The 23,439-nt window shown below is 44.0% G+C and overlaps 1 protein-coding gene across 1 annotated transcript; it reads right to left on the bottom strand.

The window, feature by feature from the left end:
* Positions 1-10,912: 10,912 nt before the first annotated feature.
* Positions 10,913-13,984, bottom strand: FAM110B (family with sequence similarity 110 member B; the record flags this gene model as incomplete). The annotated part of the gene is given in 1 exon segment (NM_001133233.1): positions 10,913-13,984. A coding segment is annotated over 1 exon segment (1,113 nt). The 3' UTR covers positions 10,913-12,352.
* Positions 13,985-23,439: the final 9,455 nt, after the last annotated feature.

Below are 23,439 nucleotides of genomic sequence, written 5' to 3'. Positions count from 1 at the left end.
ATATATAAGGCCTCACAGTGTGCCACTGTATACGCACATGAAATCCTCACAAAATAATTGACCCACACCACTCAGGAGAAGGCAATAGCGTCTCCATTTCATAGTTGACAAAACCGAGGCTCAGGGAATTTCGGTGAGTTGCTGAAGGTTCATCACAGGAAAAGGAAATGAGAGTCAAATTCTCAAATCCCCAAGCCAGTTCTCACCCTCTCGCTGGCTGCCTTCTGGGAGGTGGAAGGCGGGGAGCGGTGGGGAAGGGGTCCCCAGTGCTCCCCTGGAGCAGACAGCAGATGTGAGTTCTTGTTACTGGGCTGCAGAGACTAGAGTTTTAAGTTCTCAGACATTCCTCAGCCTCTGTGGTTGGCTCCAGTCTAGGTTCCTGATTTGTTTGGCTCTGGGAGACTCCACCTGGGGAGTGTTTGCTGGTCTCCACTGTTTTATTTGGTTCTGTTGTCTTTGTTCTCCAGGTACGTTGGTGGCTGATGCGTTCTCCAAGTTCCCATGAAAACTGAACTCTGAACTTGGGTAGGGGGACCAGCTTTTCAGAGAGACCACCCAGGACACAGCCGCAGCAGCAGGACAACCTTATATAGATAGTGTACACATGCATGTCATATTCATATATAGAGAGAGTATGTCCATACTACATATGTATATATTTGTTTATATGATAGACATGTGTGTTATTACCTTAAGATATGAAAACTATGTGCTTATTTGAAGTCATATACGATTCCATATTATTTACTTTTCTGTTACATAAATGTTACTAATTAAACAAAAATAAGACTATTGAATGGTAGCAATTGGTAGTAATTAATAGTTGGATTAGCTAAACAAATAATGTATCTCAGGAAAGCATAATATGTATATATAATGTTTCTGTCATCTGACACAGCAGCTTATTTGACTTTTCTCTTTCCTGGATATTTTTGTGTTGTAAGCTCACGTAGGATGCATTTGGGACACAGTCAGTGAAAAGGGTGGGCCCCAGAGTTGGCCTCTGCTGCCATCCCCTCCCTAGCCCCTCAGCTTACTTCTGGGATCTTCAGAGCATCGAGTTCTTGAGTTCCCTGCAAAAGTGCCTCCTGACTCAAATACCTAGGAAACACTTTTCACTGAAATTGTCTCTCGGAGATTAAAGGCTCTGATGAAAATCCCACAGAACATGTTTACGTCCATTTAACCTGAAGTTTCCACTAAATTTGATTATAGCACATTCTTTTTTTTCCCCCATTGACACTTATTGGTAAATAGCCAACAGGTCCTACCTGACCAGCCCATCGCTTACCAGTCCTGCTGGCCTCCCTGCAGTTTATTTGATCTGTCTCTAGCCCAGATTGCTTCTCCAAGGTATCTGCAGGGCACCTCCCTCACTTCCTTTAGTCTTTCTCAAATGATTCCCTGAGCAGCCACTCCCTCTCTCTCCTCCCTGTTTTATTTTTCCTTCCCTAAGTGCACGCCATCATCTAACATTTTATAAATCTGACCTGTTTAGCCTATTGGATCTACTATCTGTCAAGAAGCCAGGCTCCTTATGGCTGCGAGCATCTATTCTGTGGGGGCTCATTGCTGTATCCCTTGGGCCTAGAGATGCTTGGTTCATCATAGCAACTCAGGGAAGAGAGGTGAGATGGACAAGGTAAAGAGGGAGAACCACAACACACGTGTGGGAAGCCCATGAAGGGACAGGACATAACTGATGGGAAGCCACCCCACTAAGCCTGTTTGGTCTCTCCCCACAGATTAAGAACCCCAAAGTGCTCCTAGTTCTCTCTACTCCACATCCATTCAGCAAACATTAAGCACCTACACCCAATACTTGCCACACAGTTAACTAGGGCCTGGCGATACAGAGGTGAGACGAGTGCCCATCTTCAGGGAAGTGATTGCTAGTGGGCACCTGCAAGTGGGCAGAAAGACGGACGTTGAGCAGAACCAGCCTCGACAGCAGCTGTGTCACCTTCTCACCTGCAAGACACTTGCTATTCTTTTCTTTCCTTTTCTTTTTTCTTTCCCTCTAAACCTGAATGTGTGAAAAAGCAATCCAATCAAAAGGAAAATAGTGTTAAGAGCAAATACACGCTCAAGGAAAGAAGATCCTTTACATTTCCCTTTGATCTGGAAATCAGCCTTACAATCTGCTTGTCTGCATAGCATTTCATATCTCCCTGAACAGACCGAAAAAATCACCAGGATTTAAGTTTTGGAAATAACTGTAGTGTAATTTGACCCTCAGCACATTTGTCTGGAATACATTCCTTAAGAAATCCAACATGTGCCTATATACACGGCAGAATGCACAAAACTCCATCTCAACCATTAAACTGCTGTTAAAAGGTATCAGCTGGGGAATTAAACCTGCAAACATTTGGGAACCCAAAACGCTATCCAGATCTCCATTCATAGATTTTTTTTTAATCAAAAGAATTCTCAGCAGATGGTAGTGAGTCCATAAACTCAGAGCAAGGGGTCTTCAGGGAAGTGAGTTCGTTTTAGATCAGATGCTTCAACACCGAGATGCTCTGAGAAATCTGAAACATGGATAGAACACACCAAGCCTTTGTCCAAACCAAGTGGAGTGATTTTCCTGCAGCCACAGGCCTTAGCCACACATTCCTAAACCATGTGCAGCTGTCAGCTCACTGGGGGGACACAGGGAAAGCTGTTAGTGAAAAACCACATGGCCATGAAGTTAATAAATGAATGTCTCAATGTTTTCCACCAAAATAAAATGCTCAGTAGCTCAAGTCCTTAAAATGGCCTGGAACTCAATAGAGGAAAGTGATGTGACTGAAACATTCAGAGAACCTGTCTGGGAGCTGGGTTTGTGAGGCACATAAATACCTCACCTGGATGCTGTTCTCCATCTATTATAAAAAGGTGGAAAGGACTGGAAAAGATTATGTATGCCTAGAAATCCTCGAAAGCGTCAAACTTATTTACACTTTAAGAAGGCAAAACATGCTAAGCCAAGCATTCTAGGAAGTGGTGTAATGAGAATTCTCCCTCCCATTTTCCCTTTTTCCCAGTTGAACTTCCACATGTTATCAATTAGAGCCACCACAGTTTTATTCAGTTGAGGGAGCAATTGCATTCACGCATGGCTTGTTTCCCTCTGCCCCAGTGAGCAGAATTTCCAGAGAACAGGATGGTGAACCTGTGGTGGAGAGGTCAGTGTGCACACATTGAAAGGCTAAAATGGGAAGTGTTTCTGAGGCTGATTTGCCTGGAAAACTGTCTGCTGGGAGGGCTTCAATGGTTAATACCCAGTAGCACTACCCCAAGGATATATTTTCGCATAAAGGGTAAGTTTTTGTATTTTGGCTGAGAAAAGGAGTATGCTACTCATTGTCTTTCGGGACAAATATGAGGGTGTCAAGATTCAGCTCATGTCAACAGTCTTAGATGATTATTTCCCATGCTCCACACCCCCAGCAGAGCTTCCCTGGCTCTGGGCTATGGTGCAAAGTGAGCAGGCCTTCCCCTTCCTTTGAAGGCAACTGCACAAGGAGTGAAAAATACTTGCTTGTAAAATCTCTTTCTAAAAAGAATTTCATATTCTGGACTCCCATTACCTCAAACATGCTGTCTGGTCTATTTTCCAAGAACAAGTAGGAAGAAAACTCTTCAATGTCAAGCCCAGTTGCCTCTTGTAGAACGACGGTATCAGCAACAGAGACGGGAGGCAGAAGGGCATGAGCTGGTGGGGGCTCCACAGCCATGAGGTGGGATTTAGTTGAGGAGTCATGTTTGGATTCTTCCATTCATTCCAAAGGTACCTACTCTTCACAACCCTGTGCCAGGCACTGAACTGGGTAAAGGAGGTAAAAGGTGACCAAGAGAGTCACTTAATGAATATGGTAACTTCAGATTTCAAAGAACCAGGAAGGAAATACGAAGGGATGGAGATTAACACAGCATCTGCTTTACATAGGGTGGCAGGAAGGGCCCTCTGAGATGTCAGCTGAAGCAAAATCTAAGACGACAAGTCAGTAACAGGAAGATCAAATATCAAGGGAAAAATAATCTACTAAGGCCAAACGGCAAGATCTTGGCCCCTGGGGACTGGGGTGAGAAGAGCTGATATGTTCCACAAGCATAGAGAGAGAAGGAGCCCAGAGCAGGGTGAGAGTGGAGAGAATGGGGGCTGAGGGCAAGGGGCCTGGTCGGGAGGGACTACTGAAGGGCCTTACAGGCTGAAGTTTGGCATTTTAAAAGAATCGTGTCATAACTGCAATGGAAATCACAGAATGACACCATGTGATTTCTGCTTTTTAAAGATCACTTTTGGTAGCTTTCTGGGAATACACTGAGGGAAGCAAGAGCAGGGTGGACACCCAGTCAGAGGCTATGGTGGTGGTCCTCATGACAGATCACTGTGGCCAGAATGCATTGGGACATTGGAAATCAACAGAGGTTGCAACTTGATTCCAATCTGCCAAGTTTTGTCACAGTGGGCAGGCACAACTGAATGCGTTTTTTAAATTTCTGAAAATAAGCCTCCAAAAAGCTAGAGCTTGTAATTGTGGTTCTAAAATGTATCAAAGTATTTTTAAGTGTCTGGCAACTACAGTATTCTCACCTGATTTCCAGTTAGCAACATTGAAAATCATCTGTGAAAGTAAAGAATGTAATTTTGAAGTGCACATGAATCATCTGGGGGATACTTGTGAAAAGGTGGATTCCTGGTCTCTGTTTCCTACCACCACTTCCTGATGGGACAGCATGGCAGTCTCTCCTGTGTGGCAGATTGGGTGCACTTCAACAGAGGCTATAGCCAGAACAGGATAGACTGTACCACAGTAAAAAAAGAGCCCCACACTATCAGTGGCTTAGAAGGATAAAGTTTATCCCCTAGGTTGACATAGTCCTTCTGGGTTAGGATGGAGGCCTTTGTTCCACACTGTCCTCATTCAGGATCCTAACGGAAGCTCCGCCCTCTGGGACCCTGCTGGTTGCCATGTCAGGAGGAAGAGAAGATAGACAATCGTGGGCTGGCTCTTTATGCCGCCTCCCATCTGTAACATGTCGCTTTTGTTGGTGGCTCACTGGCCACACCTAAGGCTATGGGGTGTAGAAATGCCATTATCCTAGGATGCTGGAAGGAGAGAGAAGGGGATACCAGAACAAGTGGCAATGTCCACCTCAGCAGACAAGGAGGCAGAGGAACCAGGCCTGGAAAGACGGTTCTTGAGATATTGAGGATAACTGGGCATCTATGGATGGTGAAGTTAATAAAAGAATATTAAGACAGTGGTAGTCATTTCCAAAATTGACAAAAACTTCCTTAGAGAAATTTCTTCATCTTTATTAAGTATTTTATGTTTGCTAGGATCAATTTAAAAAGTTAATGTATATTAACAGAAAAACTCTAAATCAAAGTTTCTTTAAATATCTGATACATAGTTTTTGAGTCAAAGGAAACTGCATAAAAATAACAGAGTTGGCTGGGTGCAGTGGCTCACGCCTGTAATCCCAGTACTTTGGGAGGCCAAGGTGGGCAGATCACAAGGTCAGGAGATTGAGACCATCCTGGCTAACACAGTGAAACCCCGTCTCTACTAAAAATACAAAAAAATTAGCTGGGCATGGTGGCGGGTGCCTGTAGTCCCAGCTACTCGGGAGGCTGAGGCAGGAGAATGGCATGAACTGGGGAGGCAGAGCTTGCAGTGAGCCTAGATCGCACCACTGCACTCCAGCCTGGGTGACAGAGTGAGATGCTGTCACAAAAGAAAATAAAACAAAAAAACAGAGTTTATGTTATCCAGGTTGCTCCTACTTGGCACGATGGAATTGTTAGCCTTGCGAGGCTCCACTGTTCCCTGATCCAGGCTCCTTCATGGGCTCTGAGCAGCTGTCTCCCTGTTCCAGCCCCTCTGCCAGTTCCCTTGCTCTACAGCCCTGGCTGTGTCCACCACCTCATTCATCTGGATCTCCGCTTTCTCCTTCGTACAGTAACATGGAGAGGGACAGTTTATTACTAATGTCCCTCAGAAGAACCCAGAAACTTGGGTCCTGATGTGAACACATACGCTCAACAGTTTTTAGTCACTCACTCTATGAAACAATCACAAACCAGTATGTTCAACAGTGTTTTAAGTTCTGAGAAATGTTATGCGATGCAACTTACTGCAAAGAAGCAAAAGTGGTTCCTGCCATCCTAGATATTAAAAATTCATTTTCATATGCATAGAATGAGTCTTAGGATATGTTTTATGAACCTGGGTTTGTGTTTTGCTTTTTCCATTTACTGGATGTGTACCTTGGAGAGGAAACTTAATCTTCAGCTTCCTCATCAGTAAGATGGATTTTAATTTACTTCTAAAGTTCTTGTGAGAATAAAGTGAGATAATGTGACAAAGTGCTTAGCATAGTGTCCATCTAAGACATGCTAATAGTTGTTTCATGAATGTCACATGAAAAGAACGTTCAACTAGTAAAAGACTATCATAATCTTTATCCTCGCAACTTTGGATGGTATGTTGGTGTGAACATGGCCACATTCAATTCTGTCAGCCTCTGTCATTCTGAAAGTTTAGTGAGGCTTTTTCTGGAGATTCCTTCCATTTAGAAAAGAACCCTTCATTTCCTTCTCCAATTAACACTCTCTAAGGTACACAGAGCATAAAATGCTGTTCTGTTAAGTGTTTGGCCCCCATTGGGCCTCACTTGCTGTCCTACTTGCCCACGATATGAACTCAGTCTTCTCTGAATTCTCATCTTCTTCACACATCATCCTAATGCTTCAAAAACAGTTATCCATGCTGTCCCAGAGCCCTGAGGCCAAGGGCTCACATCCATTTGATGGCCTCCCCCCATTTTCCAGGTGAGGGAATGGTGGCGCACTTTGAGGCAGGTGAGTCCCAGGTATTGGAGGAAGGGGTTCTAAAAGGTGGCCGAGGCCCATCTCCTTCTGGCTTTTCCTTTCTCCGAGTTTCTGCCAAAGCAAGGGGACAGGACCTGAACACACAGGAGAAACCCTCATGCAGGTGACCTGTGCAAAGCCACACATGCAGCCACCCAGCCTGGGGTCCTTCTAGCTCAGCTCTTGTTCAGCACTGTAGAAAGTGACAGAACCCGAGTTATTTTACAGGGCTAAGTGGACAAGTCAGGTTTGGCATTTTCAAAATGCTGATGAGACTAGCCATCTCTTCTGACTGAGTTAGAAATCTACTCGGTTTATCTGGAGCATCCTTACCCTCTTTACTGCTTCCAGTCAGAACATGCCAGCTGCACCTGTAACAATGGGAGAACGCAGTGATGCTGACTCACCAAATAGTCAAAATGTGTTTCCTGATTGTTGAATTGTGGCCATTTTTCTCCACCCTTCTAAAAGTCCTTGATCAAAACAGACAGGATGTGATTTTAAAATATGGCATACTCAAAACTGAAAGCACACAATTCGAATGTCCTTGTCTCTTTGAACTCAGTGGGCTGTGTGTTACTCACAGTGGAAGAGCTGAAGTCTTTTTCTAACTTTATGGGCTCCCATTTAGGTACAAATGAAATCGCTGAAATTTTGACTGCTTGAGGACTGTTTTTTCACACAGGCATCAGTTAAAAATATCAAAATGAATGTAAGGGCCCTTCTGTGTTTAAGCATAACACACTTAGTTTGCCTCTTCTTGTCTTCAACTGGGCTGTAAGGAGGGCATGCCTTCCTCAAAATATTTCGTATCAGAGTTGAGTTTCAAGTTCCACTCTGCAAGTTCCTTTCTCTGGGATCTTGGTTAAGGCACATAATCTCCATGGAACTAAGTTTCTTCACCTCTAAAATGGGAACAATAACTATCACTTTGGGTTCATTGTGGCAACATTTATAGTTTAGCATAGGACATGAACGTGGAAAAAAAAAGTCAGTACATACTAATTAAGCACCTATTATACACCCTGGGCTGCTGTGTTTGTTGCTTGCTGCCCAACTCTGGGACCACAGTTTGCATCACAGTCATTAGAGATTTGTATGTTTATTAGATGTTTTCTTTTTTTTTTTGGCAGGGAATAAAATGTTTTGAGGAAGGCACACCTTTTTAAAATTCACACAAAGGCACCATTTAGGCTAGAAAAGGCTGGGTCATAGCCATGACAAAAAATATAATCTAATGGGGAAAGGCAACATAGAAACTCAAAAAAAAAAAAAAAATTGCACTGATTGATGACCGTGTTGAGTATTGAAACAGCAAGTGTCTGTGTGGTCAAGGACGGAGGGGAAAGCATTCCTTCCAGTGAAGAGCTACTGAAACTCAGCAGCAATGGTAGTTTTAAGATATGTCCACAAGTTCCTTGATATTCCTCCCTTTAAAATATGGGCCTCACTCCTCTCCCTGGGAGGTGGAGCTATATTTAGTGACCCATTTTGAGTGAACTGAATGTGATGGACAGCCATCACACACATTGAATGTGTGTGACCCAGGACACTGAACTGTATGAAGAATTGTGGCATCCTCCTTGCTCCCTCTCCTTGGTCACTCCCTCTAGGGGAAACCAGATCCTATGTTATAAGGACTCTCAGGCAGCCCCTGGGAGAGGCCCACGCTGTAGAGAATTGAAGCCTCCTATGTTATAAGGACTCTCAGGCAGCCCCTGGGAGAGGCCCATGCTGTAGAGAATTGAAGCCTCCTATGTTATAAGGACTCTCAGGCAGCCCCTGGGAGAGGCCCATGCTGTAGAGAATTGAAGCCTCCTATGTTATAAGGACTCTCAGGCAGCCCCTGGGAGAGGCCCATGCTGTAGAGAATTGAAGCCTCTTGCTAATACCTTGTGAGCCATCTTGGAAGTGGTCAAGCCCCAGCCGCCATCTTGTCTGCAGCCTCGTGAAATACCCTGAGCCAACACCACTTGGCTAAGCCACTCTAGCATTCCTGATCCACAGGAACTACAATAATAATTGTTTACTGTTTTAAGTTGCTGAGTTTTGGGACAATTTGTTACACAACAGATCACAAATGCAGTGGTGAAAAGTTTCCAGAGGAAACTTCCCTTTGGTTGGAGCCTGGGGGCCTGGGCTTGGTGACCGAGATCTGAGAGTCATATGCCCAACTTTCTCTGTTATAGGAAGTTAGGATTTAGCCTATCAGCAACCACTTCAAGCCAGAGGATGTCTTTACACAGGGGAGTGACATGATCAGGGTTGATGATGATATTTCTGGCATGAAACGGAATGGGGAAGAGGCCGGTTGGGGAGTGAGGGAGACTTCCAGTTAGGAACTTCTAGAATCAACAGTTCAGGTAAGAGATGATGAGAATATGAACTAAGGCAATGGCAGAGGGGTTGCATATGGGAAGACTGTCTTAAGATTTGGTGGTTTTCAGAAAGAAACAGGTAGTTTCTAAGGCCATCTAGTGCAATCATGTTTCAGTCTGCATTTGTAGGAAAAAAAAATGTTAACTATATAACACCATATTTATACCAATAATATCATCACGCACACACACACACATGATACTTCCACGAGCTTAGAAGAACGAGCCCGTCACGACGAGTACTTCACAAGAAATGCCACACTCTAAGGATTTAATATTGAGCATTTGAAATGCTCTTTATAGAAACGCTAGTTCAAGAACAAAAAGAAAATAAAGAGCACCCATCTTCCATTGGAACCACAAGCCTCACATCTGTCCGTTGTACAGGTAAGGCCACAGAGGATTAGACTGAATTATAGTGGGGTGATTTATAGGCCTGTCTGAATACAGATTGCACACAGTATTGAAATACCGGAAGATTCAAACACTGTCTATGACTCAAATAGCACAAGCAGTGATAGTAAATTAGCTAAGTGCTCATCTCCCCAGACAAGAGTTTCCTTAGGAAAATAATATCTATTTTTGGTATTTCAGTAGCTCTAGAAAGAGATGAATACTACTGAAAGAGATGAATATGTTAATGCTAAGTCATGTATGTTTTAAAAAGCCACATTTCTACACAAATGGTAGGAAGGAAAATTTTGCTGCTTTTTTTTTTTTTTAAGAAAACTTATTTTTATTCTATTATATTGAACACATTGTATCACCCCCACTCATAGCTGCATTCCAAAATAGTTCTTCTGGGAAGCAGGGTTTTAGTTTTACTGAACATGAATAAAAAAACCAGGCAGAATTCAAAACCAGGAGAAAGAGTCAAGGGAGCAAATTTGCTTTTCAGAAGCAAAATATTTATAAACAGTAATAGCTGAGACTCATATAATTTGTTTCTGAAAATTACCTTTTAAATAGGGCTTCATTTTACATTTGCATAGTATATGGAATTTTGTAAGAAGCATTAATTTTCAAATAACTTGATGCAATAAATAATCATGGAATACTCATTGTCCAAATATAACAGACAGAGCATGTCCACTAAGAGTAATGTTATTTCTCTTAAAATAAAGGCGAAAATCTAAGTTCCTTGAGGCAGAGACTGTGTTGTTGACTATGGCAGTCCCGTGCCTACCATGATACCTGAAATGAGTCACTCAAAAAGTGACATTTTGAAGAGGAATGAAGGAAGGAGTGGAAGAGCGAGTGTGTGAACACATGCCATGGTAGGGATGTTGGGCTGGTACAAATAAAAACAAAGCCATACATTTCAAAGGTGTGCCTCCAAGGTGAGAACTCATAAATATTTACAACTGAAGAGTTGTGTGGAAGATGTAAAAAATCCTGATGTTTAAGAAAAGACAAAAATAACACAAGTGTGAACTGAGATGCTGCAGCACATTTTAGGAACCTTGACGTAATCAGTTTAGCAAAAGCACATTCCTAGAGCCACAATTAAGAACACTGGTGTTTAGAGTAATTGGAATATGGTGAAAATAACTTAATGAAATAATGTTTCTTCAAGCCTACCAAAAATCTGCTTCTGATTCATAGTCCAAAGTTAAACTTTTGTGGAAGAAGAATACAGGACAAAGAGAAACCACCACCATTAGTGCCTGCACCACAGCAATTTATTAGCGTAACTTTTTCTTTTTTTTCTTTAAAGATTTCGTAACAACTGAAGTATGTACAAAGTCTTACAGCATTTACACCATAAAAAGTTTCCTATTAGCTGATGAAGTCTAAGGTAGTGCTGCTGAGAACTTCAGATGTGGCAAAGGCAATGAGGCAAACCACTTGTAGGTTTCCCTCTCTGCTGCCACATCATGGTGTCAGCTGAGTGACAGCTAATTGTACCACCTGGAAGATAGGTTATTGGGAAAAAAGGGGACAAGTTGATAGGCAGCACTAGAGACCATGGGGTGGAAAAGCTACATAGCATTGTATTTCTACAGTTTCCTAGAGCTGTAACAAAGACCCACAGCCTGAGAGAATAACATATGCAAGACAACAGAATCACGCTGCTCAGATATGGTTCAGCTACCAAGTGTGTTCACTTTTGAATGGGAGGCTCTACTGATATGGCTGGTATTTTCACTTCTGTTCATGTCTTCAGATAGCTCAAATCTGCACAAGCCTCACTCCCTTTCCCCAAATCAAATAACAACAAAGGGAGAGAGAAAGAAACAGCATGAAATTAGTAGTTCTCAACCAAAAAAAAAAAAAAAAAAACCACAACTTTTTTTTTTTTTTTTTTTAAAGGCATTCAGTATTTGTTTTAGGGTGGCCATTCTGTCGAAAGATAATATTAGAAATTTCTGAATTATCCCAAATCAGAACAACATCAACAAAACCCCCAAACACCCAACCTCCTAGATTTAACCATCCTTCTTTGTATCTGATCATCTTTCCTTGGGGTCAGTATTACATAGAACCACCAACATTTACACACTGAATCGGACACAAAACGTAGCATTGTTACCCCAATGACTGCTTCACTAAGTGGCAAGAGAATTTCAACATGTAAACGATTAACGTCAGGCTCACCACTTTATTCCACAGAAAACCCAGCCTGGTTCTATGTTCGGTCAGTCATTATCTGTTTGGTAGCAGATCCCATTTACTGTCCCATTGGAATAGTCTCACATGTAGGCAAAGTGGCTTTTTATTTCAAAAAGATTCTGCTCTCAACTTAAAAGCCAGTTGATAAAACTTTTAATTAAGACACAATAGCGCGGGATATAAAAACACAAGAACCACATAAATATCGAAGAAGTTGTATACCATTTTCATGTAAACAGTTTTGCTTAAGAGCAAAGCCCTAATTAGATTCTGGCCTGAAACTTTTGGCAGATGACACTTGTTCAGCCAGGCTGTGTAGCGATGGTGACGTGGAAGCCAGGTCAGTCCCCATGTTGACAAGCATGCAACTTGAAAACATTGCACAACAAGCAACACAAAGAGTGGAGAAGCTCACAACACTTCAAGGAGACCTCACAACCTTCACAACTGCGTAAGCACAGAGACCCACGCTCCCTCCTTTCCACGCACTGTCTTACACGTGGGAGACCTTCTGTGACTCTCTAGCTTGTTTGATGCTATATAACCACTTGATGATTCTAGCATTTCTTTCGATGGCAGAAATGCCATACGGCACGCGGTCATTGGCACTGTCATCATTTCTAAGGTCACTGTTACTGTCCTGAGACTGTTCACAGTCTGAGCTGATCATGCTTGCGCTGCGGAAGTTGAGGGATATTATGTCAGAATTAGCCCTTGCAAAGTTTTCCATTCCCAGGTTTTCCAGCTCTTCCGGATCCAGTCCACAGTAGTTGAAGAACCTCTCCACGTCTGCGTCCACTCGGAAATATCTGTCACTCAAGTCTGACTTAGACCGCTGGAGGGAGGGTCTTCGGCTGACTCCACAAGCTGGTTCCACAGGGTCGGCCTCAGGGGACTTCATGGAGGCGATGGCTGCGATTTTGGGCTTGGGAGGCAGGGGAGGGGCAGAGCTACTGCAGGGGATGGCCTTGAGGGGCTTCACGCTGGTCACCTTGCGGATGTCCGAAGAGCTGTGGGACACGTGGAGGAAGGACTCGGCTGACTGCTCCAGCAGTCTCCTGCCCACGTGGGAGCCGCCCTCCTGCGGGCTGCTGCGGCCCTGCGTGGGGTAGACCTTCAGGGACTCCGCGAAGGAGTGACGGTGCAGGTCAGTGGCTTCCGACCGGTGGGGCGGCCAGTTGCGGGAGCTGTGCTTGTGCCCCGAGCCCGAGCTGGAGCCCTCGGAGCTATTGATGATGTTCTTCAGGATCTCCAGCTTCAGGTTCTCCCTCTGCACGCCGCTCTCGGTCTTGGCGTGGTTGCCGAACACTTTGAGCGTGGGGCTGCCCAGTGCGCGCTTGGCAGCCGGGCACACTGGGGGCTTGGCCAGCACGGCGGGCTTCACGGGCTCCTGCTTGGCGTTGATCACCTCCTGGCTCTTGACGTACTTGGCCTTGTCGGCCTCCAGCCTCTCCACGGCGCTGAGCCTCTTGGGGTTGGGCTCGGCCTGCCTGCGGAAGTAGTCTGGCCCCTTGTTCAGGATGCGCAGGGGCACAGCAGAGGTGAAGGTGCCCGCGGGGCTGACCGGCTTCACCATGCTACCTGTCTGTAGGGTCTCCGTGGGCATGGTGGGCGGTCTTTCCCCGGCAGCCGTGTTGGATGCTCTTCTGGGCGCCTCCGCACGGCCTGAATAGACACATGTACATGAAGCGCCAAGGGCGGCGGGTGCAGCCTGGGAGCGAGTGTCAGCAGCAGCGGCCGCAGCAGCGCCTCATCTCACAGCTCATTAACCGCCACGGTGGCTTTCATGCACTTTTCTCCCCTTCCAGGCAGCCCTTGCACAAAAAGGCCACAAGCCACAAGTTCCTTTAATCTGCTTCGCTGCCTCCTTTCTTCTCCCTGAAGGAGGTGGGAGTCTCCTCCAGGTCTTTGTGTTCAACTGTAGGCAGAGCTGAAATACAAAACAACCAACCGCGGGTTAGGAGGGGCGGGTGACATCACGGCTCTAGCAACAGAGAAACCCCGCAGCGCCCCCGCCCCGCCCCTACGCGGCCGAGGGTCGTGGGCCGCAGCTCAGTAGCTGTTTTCCCAACCGCGCGACGGGGACGACCTGGGCCTTGCGCCCCCGCCTGCGCCGACGCGCGGCAGCACGACGCTGTGCTGGGAAGAAAGAAAGGGCTGAGGTTTCCCACGCGCGAACTCTTCCAGCTGCCTCCGGATTGGTGAGATCCGCCTTCTGAACACGCCCGGTTGGCATTTCTTAGCTCAAAACCCAGCAAATACTAGATGAACGCAGGAATGAGGGCTTAGCCAAGCCCTGTTCCCCCAGCTCATTACATGCCACTGAGTTCCTACGAATCCCTTCCATGCAACGTCGTGAATTATCTCTTTTGCAATGAAGCAAAACTTCTCCCTCTGTTCTACCAATTTCTCAGGAATACTTGCAACAGTCACTTTTTTAACTTCATAAACTGAAAAGGGCAAGAAATGGGATTGGCAGCAAAGCTACAAAGTTTAAAAAAAAAAAAACTCAACATGTTTCAGTTATCTTACTTTGGCCAACCAATATATTTAAAAACACTTTCTCCTGAAAACCACAAATGTGTATGGAGTTCCACCCATTAAACACAAGCTTACTTTTTTTTAACATTAGAAGATACCTAGAAATACTTCCAGATTTACCATATGAGTAGATAATTTGATTGTCCCTAAGTTATCCATAATTTTTCACACTTAATGAGCAGAAATCAAAAGTTTCTTTATGGTATGTATATTCCCAAATCCCCTACAGTACTAGGAACAAAGTCTTAAAAGTGTCAATCATACCTAAAAATATGTTACTTTAATACTATAGAAAACTTGGGTAATAGGTAAGCTTTCATGGGACAACTTGACTACCAAGCCAACAACAACAACAAAACCCACTTGTCAATAGTTGAACGTTTATCAATATTCCTACTGTAATTCTGTAAGGAGTCTTTTTATTTCATATGCCATATAATGTAACACTTACCCTGCAGCCCCTGGAAACAATTCCTCCCATAGCCTGTTACTGCAGGTAGAGAACATTTACAAATGCATCAGCACTCCAAAGCAAGGGGCTAATGACCTTAACAGCATCTTTGGTTATAATGAGGAATGTTAAGAGAGTAACCTATTCAACTAACATGCCAAATAACTAATGTACAAAATAAATAAAGTCATATTACAACCACATCTGCTGATATTTCTCCTTATAATTTCCTGAAATTCTTAAATCTCTAAATGCAACCCATCGCCATGTTTTGTTAGAGATAATTTTAGTAATCTGTGAAGGGATTTGTTCTAATAAAAATATTTTCCTATGCAAGATTTGAGAAACCCCAAGGCAATACCTACATTAACAATTTCCTTTAATTGTGCGGTTCTATTTTGATACCTCAATTTAGTTTTAAAAAAAACACCTCCTCCCATTAAGATGAAATGAGACTGTTTCTTTGAACACATTTTGAATGAAATGCCAGAAGGGAGCCCCGATTCCTCTGGAGGCACAATCTCATCCTCTTTACAGAAGACACTCAGCCAGAACAGGCAGCAGAGCCTGGGCCAGGATGCAACTCCAAGGGCATCATACCCGGGACTCTTGGGAGAGGGCTGACCCCAGGACAATACCAGAAGGTTTGGGGGCACAGTGAGGGGCAGGACCAAGATCTGCACCCTTCAGCCTTGTGCCTGAGGACTAGAGTGGGAATACCACCTAGTGGGCAGTGGGAGACAAAGTTCATCTCCCTTCTCCTGGGGCACGAGTTAGTTGGACGAGATTCCTTCAATCCCTTCGTGCTGTAAAATCATGAGGTTCTAAGGATCTAAGAATGAAGGAGTTACTTCCAGTTTCAAAATGGCGTGTTGGAATATTGGTGAATGACTGAACTTTTCTATGGTCCTGCACTGACTGTTCTTAGGCCAATGCTCTCTGAAGATGAGTTGTAGTTCTCATGTAACATTCCTCATCATGCAGGCCTGTGCTTCTCTTCTAACCATCTTCTCTTCTAGTTCTATCATATTAGGACCAGAAGCCTAAAACACTTACACCACTGGCGTGGCCTTCCATGCACACCTGCGCATCTGCTAAGGTAGGCTTTGGTACTGTTGGCAACACTGAATAAAAAGCCTGACTGTCGATTCACAAGAGTGAGGAATACCAGTCTATCTTCTAAGAAAGATTTTCCAGAAAGCTGCTTGTCTTCCTTGCACACTGCTTTCTCTATTCATGTGGCAGACACCCTCAAGACGGCTCCTCCAGCACTCAGAATTGTTCCACACCCCTCAACAATTACTAATCTTAAAATCTGTGTGAAAGAATTATGTCACACATAGCAATTATCTGCAAGTATTTCATACTTCATTTCCTTTTGGCTTCTACCCCTTCCCACTCCTCCTCTGCTATTCCCAATTTCCTTAATAATTTTCAACACAGTGATGATGTTTTGACATGACCATAGTTAGAGTTTATAGTTTTGATGTGAACTCTGGGAAGGAAAAAAAACAACTTCATCTTATTGGAAGACCCAAAAGCAACAGAACAAACTAAAGATACTGTTTGGGGTGTTGTGGGATACTAAGGCATACTCCAAGTTTTCTACCTGGTTTAGCCAACAAAGTAAACCTACTTCAAAAATAAGCAGGTGACTTAGGTTGCTGCCTCTTGTAATATTTACTTAATCCTTAACTCTAGTTCTTTTATTTTTTACTGTGAAACAGTGTGGGCTGGGACAGAGCTATATAGTGCTGGAGAAATACTCTGACTTTTGTAGTGTAGACTTTGTACGAGATAACCATGACGTCTGTTCAGAGAGCACTGTGGCACATGACACTCTAGGGGCTGTGGCCTTGCTGTCAGCCCTCTGATGTCCTGAACAGGCCCCCTGAGGTGCAGTCAGGCACTGATGGGATAGGTCAACCGCCAGGCTGAGAGGGGCTTCGTGTTGTTTTGAGGAAGGAAAATTAGATCTTGGCCCCGTAGGATTTCATCAACAAAAATAATTATATAGCCTTGCCTGATCCTTGACTTATGACTCAGGATGGAGAACACAGCCTGAGGGTGGGAGAAACTTCGATTCATAAACCATCTTGGCTATATTCTACCCTGTTTAATATCCATTTGAAAATTTCATGAAGGGATAAAAAGGATTGGGGAAAAGAAACTTGGCAGAGCCAAGGTGCTAAATGGTTCGCTGAATCAGAGCAGATATGAACTCAAATGTGAACTCAAAAGCAATCTGGCCTGGGGGTGATGGTGGTGGGGGTTGGGGTGGGGGAGCACATCATCTGTGGGGGAGTCCTAGTCTGTGCAGGGAGAACAGGTGGCACATAGAGCCAGCTGGGGGACAAAGGACCCAAGGACAAGGAAGAGCAATGTTATCTCCCACTACTCACTCTAGTGGTGCTTCTCAAACTTTAATGGGCCTCCAGACCCCTCAAGGGGTCTCCTTAAAGCACAGTCTGATTTGGTAGATTTCGGGTGAGACCCAGATTACGCATTTCTCACCAGATCCCAGGTGATGCTGTTTGTTGCCTTTGAGTAGCAACAGGAAAGGGGGGAAGCCCATTTCTGTGCTAGCCAGCATCCCATTAGAACCCAAATGCCTCCAGCATAGAGGAAACAGGCCAAAGTTACTTGTCTCTGAATGAGCAAAAGTCTGAGCTTTTTAGGCATAGAAACAGCAATCCCAGAGAATTCCAAGTTTTTAAAACCAAAATGGCCTGAACCTTTCTAACTTCCAATCTGCCAGCTCCTCACAGGTGCAGTCAGGTGAACAGGACCCTCAGCTGAACTATAACCTTGGGGAGACCTCAAGAACATTTGCAATCCTGGAGGTGGTTAGATATAGAGAATGAACCTCATACACAGTTTATTTGAAAAAAATGATAAAGCCAAAGTTCCTGTAATCCGGGCAATTTGTGCCTCGAAGCCTCTGAGGCCAGGCAGATAATGGGAGAGTGTGTGGCCTGCGGAAAGGAGCCCCCAGCTACGGGCTGCCATGGGGAATGTGGCTCATTGTTGACACAACAGCAAATCCAGAGCTCTGCACAAACTCTCCCGATTTAAAAATTCAATATTAAAAACACTGTTGGCCAAATTTGGGCTGCTGTTTTGTTACTTCCTCTTTAAAGAGTGCTTCTGGTAACGAAAAAGAAAAGGATAGTTAATGCCTAATTAGTCTTTAAATTTTAAGTGGGAAAGAAAGCACTGGAGTTAGAGCAAGGGCCCTGGGAACTGAACCCAACCTGGATTCACCCACAGAAGTTTCTATGTGAGAATGAGTAATTCCCCTGTGTCTCACAGCAGGAAAAGGGGGGTATTGAAAGAGCAAGGCTGAGTAATTCAGCTCTAAGTCACCTAACATCTAAGTGTCTTGATTTTCTTATCTATAAAAACAAATGTGTTGAATCTGGTGAGCCGAAAAATGTCTTCAGCTCTAACATTCTTGGGAGCAAATAAAAGAAGCAATTTACCTTTGAAGTTATTAAGAATTCTAGAACTGATTCTTCTAGTTTCCTAACATGCCAGATAACAAAACGTTTACAATATGTGTAAAACTGTTCTCTGGAACACTGCTTTTTGATTTTTCTGGTAATAGCATTTGTGCTTACTGACTTTAAGCATCAGGTTCCAACTTGACTCTGATCACTCTCATATCTATACTCTTGGCTTCCCTTTTAAGAACAGTCACATCCTTGTCTTTGAAGTAAAAATGCAGTTTCCCACGGCAATGTTAACTTTTGGATTCTTTACAAATGGGAGAGAGATTCATTTACAATACAAGAGTACTGACTGAATTATGGCTGTGTTGAATTAATTAGTACCTATTGGTGGAGCAATTATGTGTAAGACTAGAAAAATCCTGGACTTAAAAAAAAGATTCAAAATGCATTTGGTAAATGTGAATTGAATGAATGAGGTAGAAAATAAATTTGGCAGGACTGTGGCAAAGGACTTGAAGGTAAAGGAAGGGTAAGGAGGAGACGAACTCCAATAAAGACCCAGGATGCGAGGGCATCTCTCATCAGGGCAGCTTTTGAGTTCATGGTACATTCAAGACACTCCGATGGCTGGTATGGAGTGCTAGGGGACAGCGGTCAGAGGCCAACTAGGTGTAGGGGAAAGGCAGATGACTTTGGATTTTATTGGGTAATTGAGCATTGGTGACATGGTCATACTTGCATTTTTTTAAACTCCCCTGGCTGCAGTATGGGGACAGGATGAGTGGGGATTAAGTGTGGCTGCACAGAGGTGGGTCAGAGCTTCCCAGGGAAGGGGTCATGGCAGCTGGGCTCTGAGCACCACCCAATATGGCACTGCCTGTTGTTCTGCCCTGTAATGGTTGAGTAGCCTTGGGCAGTTCACTTTATCTTCTCGTGCCTCAGATTTCCCATTTGGAAAATGGGGACAGCAATAGTACCTACCTCTTGAGGGCTTTTTGAGTGGGTTAAGTAAGAGCACACAGGCATTTTCATTCACTTCACTCTTACCAGGAGGGTGGCTTTAGGGTGGAGAAAAGAGTGGACAGTTTCAAGAGATGTTTAAGAGGTGCACTGGGCTGAACTGGGAGACAGACAGGATGTGGAGGGTGAGGAGGTGCATGTTGAGGATGAGTCATTCCCGGCTTCCCACTTGACTACGGAGAAGTGGTTGGCAGGAAGTATACACTCTCCCCTCCAATCCTTGCTCCCTTCTTCCTCTGCACCCTGGGCTTAAGCCAAACAGAACTACAACTACAGTGGTCCCTCCACACCCAGTGTGTCCATTCCTGCTGCTACCTCTGCCTGAGCCATTTTTAACCAACAGTAATGCCATTCCATTGCTTCCTTTATTTATCCATTTTATTTAGACATTTTTTATTATTATTATTATTATTATTATTATTATTATTATTATTTGAAACAGAGTCTTGCTCTGTTGCCCAGGCTGGAGTGCAGTGGCACAATCCTGGTTCATTGCAAGCTCCGCCTCCTGGGTTCACCCCATTCTCCTGCCTCAGCCTTCCGAGTAGCTGGGACTACAGGCACCCGCCACCATGCCCAGCTAATTTTTTTTGTAATTTTAGTAGAGACGGGGTTTCACCGTGTTAGCCAGGATGGTCTCAATCTCCTGACCTCGTGATCCACCCGCCTCGGCCTCCCAAAGTATTTATTCATTTTAATTAATAAGATATGCTATCCTTTTCAACATCTTCCCTTTTCCTTCTCTTCCAAGCACAACATCACTTTCATTAACCCCTTTTATACTGTGAGCATAACTTGTAAAGAATGCAAAAGTAAGGGAGAAAAGTGAAAGAGTGAATGGAGGAGTAAAAGGCTGACCAAAAAAGACTGACTTTGCACACTATAAATTGGACAGAAGGTATGAAATCAGAGGGCCAACCATCTGGAAACATTAAGTCAAAACCACCACCCTTTCAGGACCCGCACTTTTGCAATTACTGAATGCTGTGTCTTTTTCTTTCTTATCTCCATGGTGAAATCCCTCACCATCTATAATTCTGATGGCTGAATCTTCTCTTTCTGACCTTAGTATTGCCATCAGCAATCAGCTCCAGATTGCAAGTAAAATAATCTTCTTGACAACAACATTATCACGTTATAAATTCTTTAAAACCACAGACTTTTCCTAATAATATTTAAACTTCTGATTCCAGTATTCTAGTCATATTTTAGCGTATTCTTTCAGCTGACTACAGTAGGTCTTCCAATGTTATTTAATAAAGTATCCTCTTGCTCTGGGTTTCCATTATTTTGTTTTAATTAGGCCCTTTAATTTTTTTGACAAGATGAGTAAATCATTTCTCCACTTTTTCAGCAACCTTTTAAAGTCTTGTTTCTTTTGACATATCTACTCTATATGACCAGAGGATGGGAAGCAAATGTTGAACCAGGTGTAGAGATGCAGGGAAGGCCAACTTTTACCTTCTAACGTTTTTACAGATACAGGTCAAGGAATGTCCACCCCAGTGGTGCTCCTGAGGTGTGCTGAGGAATACTAGTGCAAGAGCACAAAACTCACACAAGCATGTTGATCAAACGGAAAAGTTATTTTGACTTAGGTGAATATGCACTACGTTGTGACAGGATCCTCCAAGTGGCAAGTCAGGAACGAGTGGACTGGGTACAGTTTGTTACCCACAAAGGTTTCACAGGATTTCAGGTGGGCGAAGCAAGCTAGCAAGTCTACTGGAATGGGAATAGTTTTGCCTAAAGCCCTTCACTCGGTGCTTAGTTACACAATGGTGGCTATAGCATCCTCTCATCTCACACTGGCTGGGGCTGAATTCAAGGCCACCCAAAAAAGCCCAACACAGGCCCCTTGGAGCTGAGGAGCCTGGGAACTGGCTTATACCTCCAGTCTGAGAAGTCTAAGGGCAGAGTCTGTAATGGACTCTCTAACCAGATCACACAGGCAGGATGAAGCTGCCTTTCCACAGGCACAAAAATGAGGGTTTGCTCAGCCCACATATGTGCCGGGGAAAGGTGGTCTAGGAGTATTCTCAAAGAAGTCCCCTCAAAGGAGGCCAACAGAAAACAATGTCCACCCAAAGCCCTCCTCTGAGAAGGCTGGGGGCATCCACTAGCTGAGCAGAGGCGTGGCTGCCTCCACGGAACCCAAAAGCTCCCAGAGAGAATCAGCTCTGAAATGTGCCATGCCCAGGGGACATCGATTCCCGTTGCCAGAGCCAGGGAGAGAAACCTTGTCACCTCTGCTGAATGCTCTGTCCGTCCCTTGCTCATTACACAATGCAGGGTCTGCCCAGTAGAGGCTGGTAGAGCCGTCTGATAAGGAGCAGGAGAGGAGCTGGAGCAAGTAAAGGGGAAAATGATGCTTGTTAAATATGCTTCTTCACAGGGTCTCCAAGCCAATGCGGCCCTAAGCAGGGAGAAGAGAAACCAGTTAAACTGGACCAGAGGTGGAGTTTTGATCTTGATGTGAGGCAGCACTCTTCCGTGTCTGAAACTGATCTGGGGACTCTAAATTATTGAAGATGAACTGAAAAGGCTACAGGTCCTGTCTGAGATTTCATCCAGGCATAGAAATGAGAATTCAGTGGGGCAAATGCTTAGGGCACGGAAAAAGAACACAGGACACTTGACCCTGAGCAAGTTTCTCCAGCTAGTGTACCTGAGTTTCCTCATTTATGGAACATTGATAACCATGATTCCTACACTTCACTGGCTGGGGTGAGAATTCCTTGAGGTGACACATGAAAGTGCTCAGTCAGGAGCTTAGCCCAGAAATTGCTCAGTAAATGTAAGCTTTTTTTTTTTTTTTTTTTTTAAGATGGTGTCTCACTGTGTTGCCCAGGCTGGAGTGCAATGGCGCAATCTCAGCTCACTGCAACCTCTGCCTCCTGTTTCAAACGATTCTCCTGTCTCAGCCTTCTGAGTAGCTGGGATTACAGGTGGCTGCCACTAAGCCTGGCTAATTTTTGGTATTTTTAGTAGAGACGGGGTTTTACCATGTTGGCCAGGCTGGTCTCAAACTCCTGACCTAAGGTGATCCGCCTGGCTTGGCCTCCCAAAGTGCTGGGATTACAGGCATGAGCCACCGTGCCTGGCCAATGTAAACTATTATTAAATGCTGTCCCCAGTGTCTGCAACTTGGCACTGATAATCACCATCATTAGATTTCAAGCTTTATGGTAAATGAATGATCTTTTGTCTTAAAATGATTCCATTACTCTCAAGTGATAGAGCCTGTGCTATTTCTGTCAAAGAGGATTGACCGCGCAGTTTCTGGCTAAAAGGTCACTTGTATGACCCCATTTTTATTTGAGTTACAGAGAAAATATGTAGTTTCAAATTTCAAAGCAAACAGTTATGTGAGTGAAACAGGCTAGAGTAAACAATAAAGCCATTATTACAAATGAAATCTGGTGGTAGGAGAAAAATAGCCAGTCAAATCTCAATCCATGATGGATTCTTTACGTTAATGTCATTCTCCAAGGTCATTTAGAGAAGTCATCCACATACTTCATTTTCATTTGTAAGTAAAGCCATTAACAAAAATGTTAGAAGTTTCTTTTAAAATGTTTTCTTCCTATTTAAGACAACTATAATGAAATAGAGAGTCAGAAAAAAATTTCACATTTCTAGTTCAACATTCTTCCTTGGCCTAAGGTAAGGAATGTGTTATTATAAGAGGGCCCCTAACTTGCATCAGTGAGGGGGAGCCTTGCCTTTTACCTGGGATTACAGAAATCAGTGCTGTGCATAACCAGTGCCAAGAATCATTTGGAAATATAATGACTTGCTTGATGGAAATTACTATAAGTAATTAAAAAGCAGGGCTACTAGGATTCCTTTAAGGAAATACAATAAGAATGCCTGCCCTATCCAAACAAACATAAAATGATCCCCCTTTCTGCCAGTGTTTCCTCTCCTGTGGAGAGCTTTATGTGGCTTCATGTTCAGTTGTGACAATGTGTGAGGCCATGACCAAATATTAAATGAATGTGGAGTTCAAGGGACCACTGTCATTTTTTACAGACTAGTCTACTCCAGTCACAGAGTTTATAAGACTTGCTGGGCCGTGGCACCATGGCTCACGCTTGTAATCCCAGCACTTTG

The sequence above is a fragment of the Pongo abelii genome, chromosome 7 (assembly GCF_028885655.2).
Source record: "Pongo abelii isolate AG06213 chromosome 7, NHGRI_mPonAbe1-v2.0_pri, whole genome shotgun sequence".
Taxonomy (NCBI): domain Eukaryota; kingdom Metazoa; phylum Chordata; class Mammalia; order Primates; family Hominidae; genus Pongo; species Pongo abelii.
This window is presented reverse-complemented; position numbering and strand designations above follow the sequence as displayed.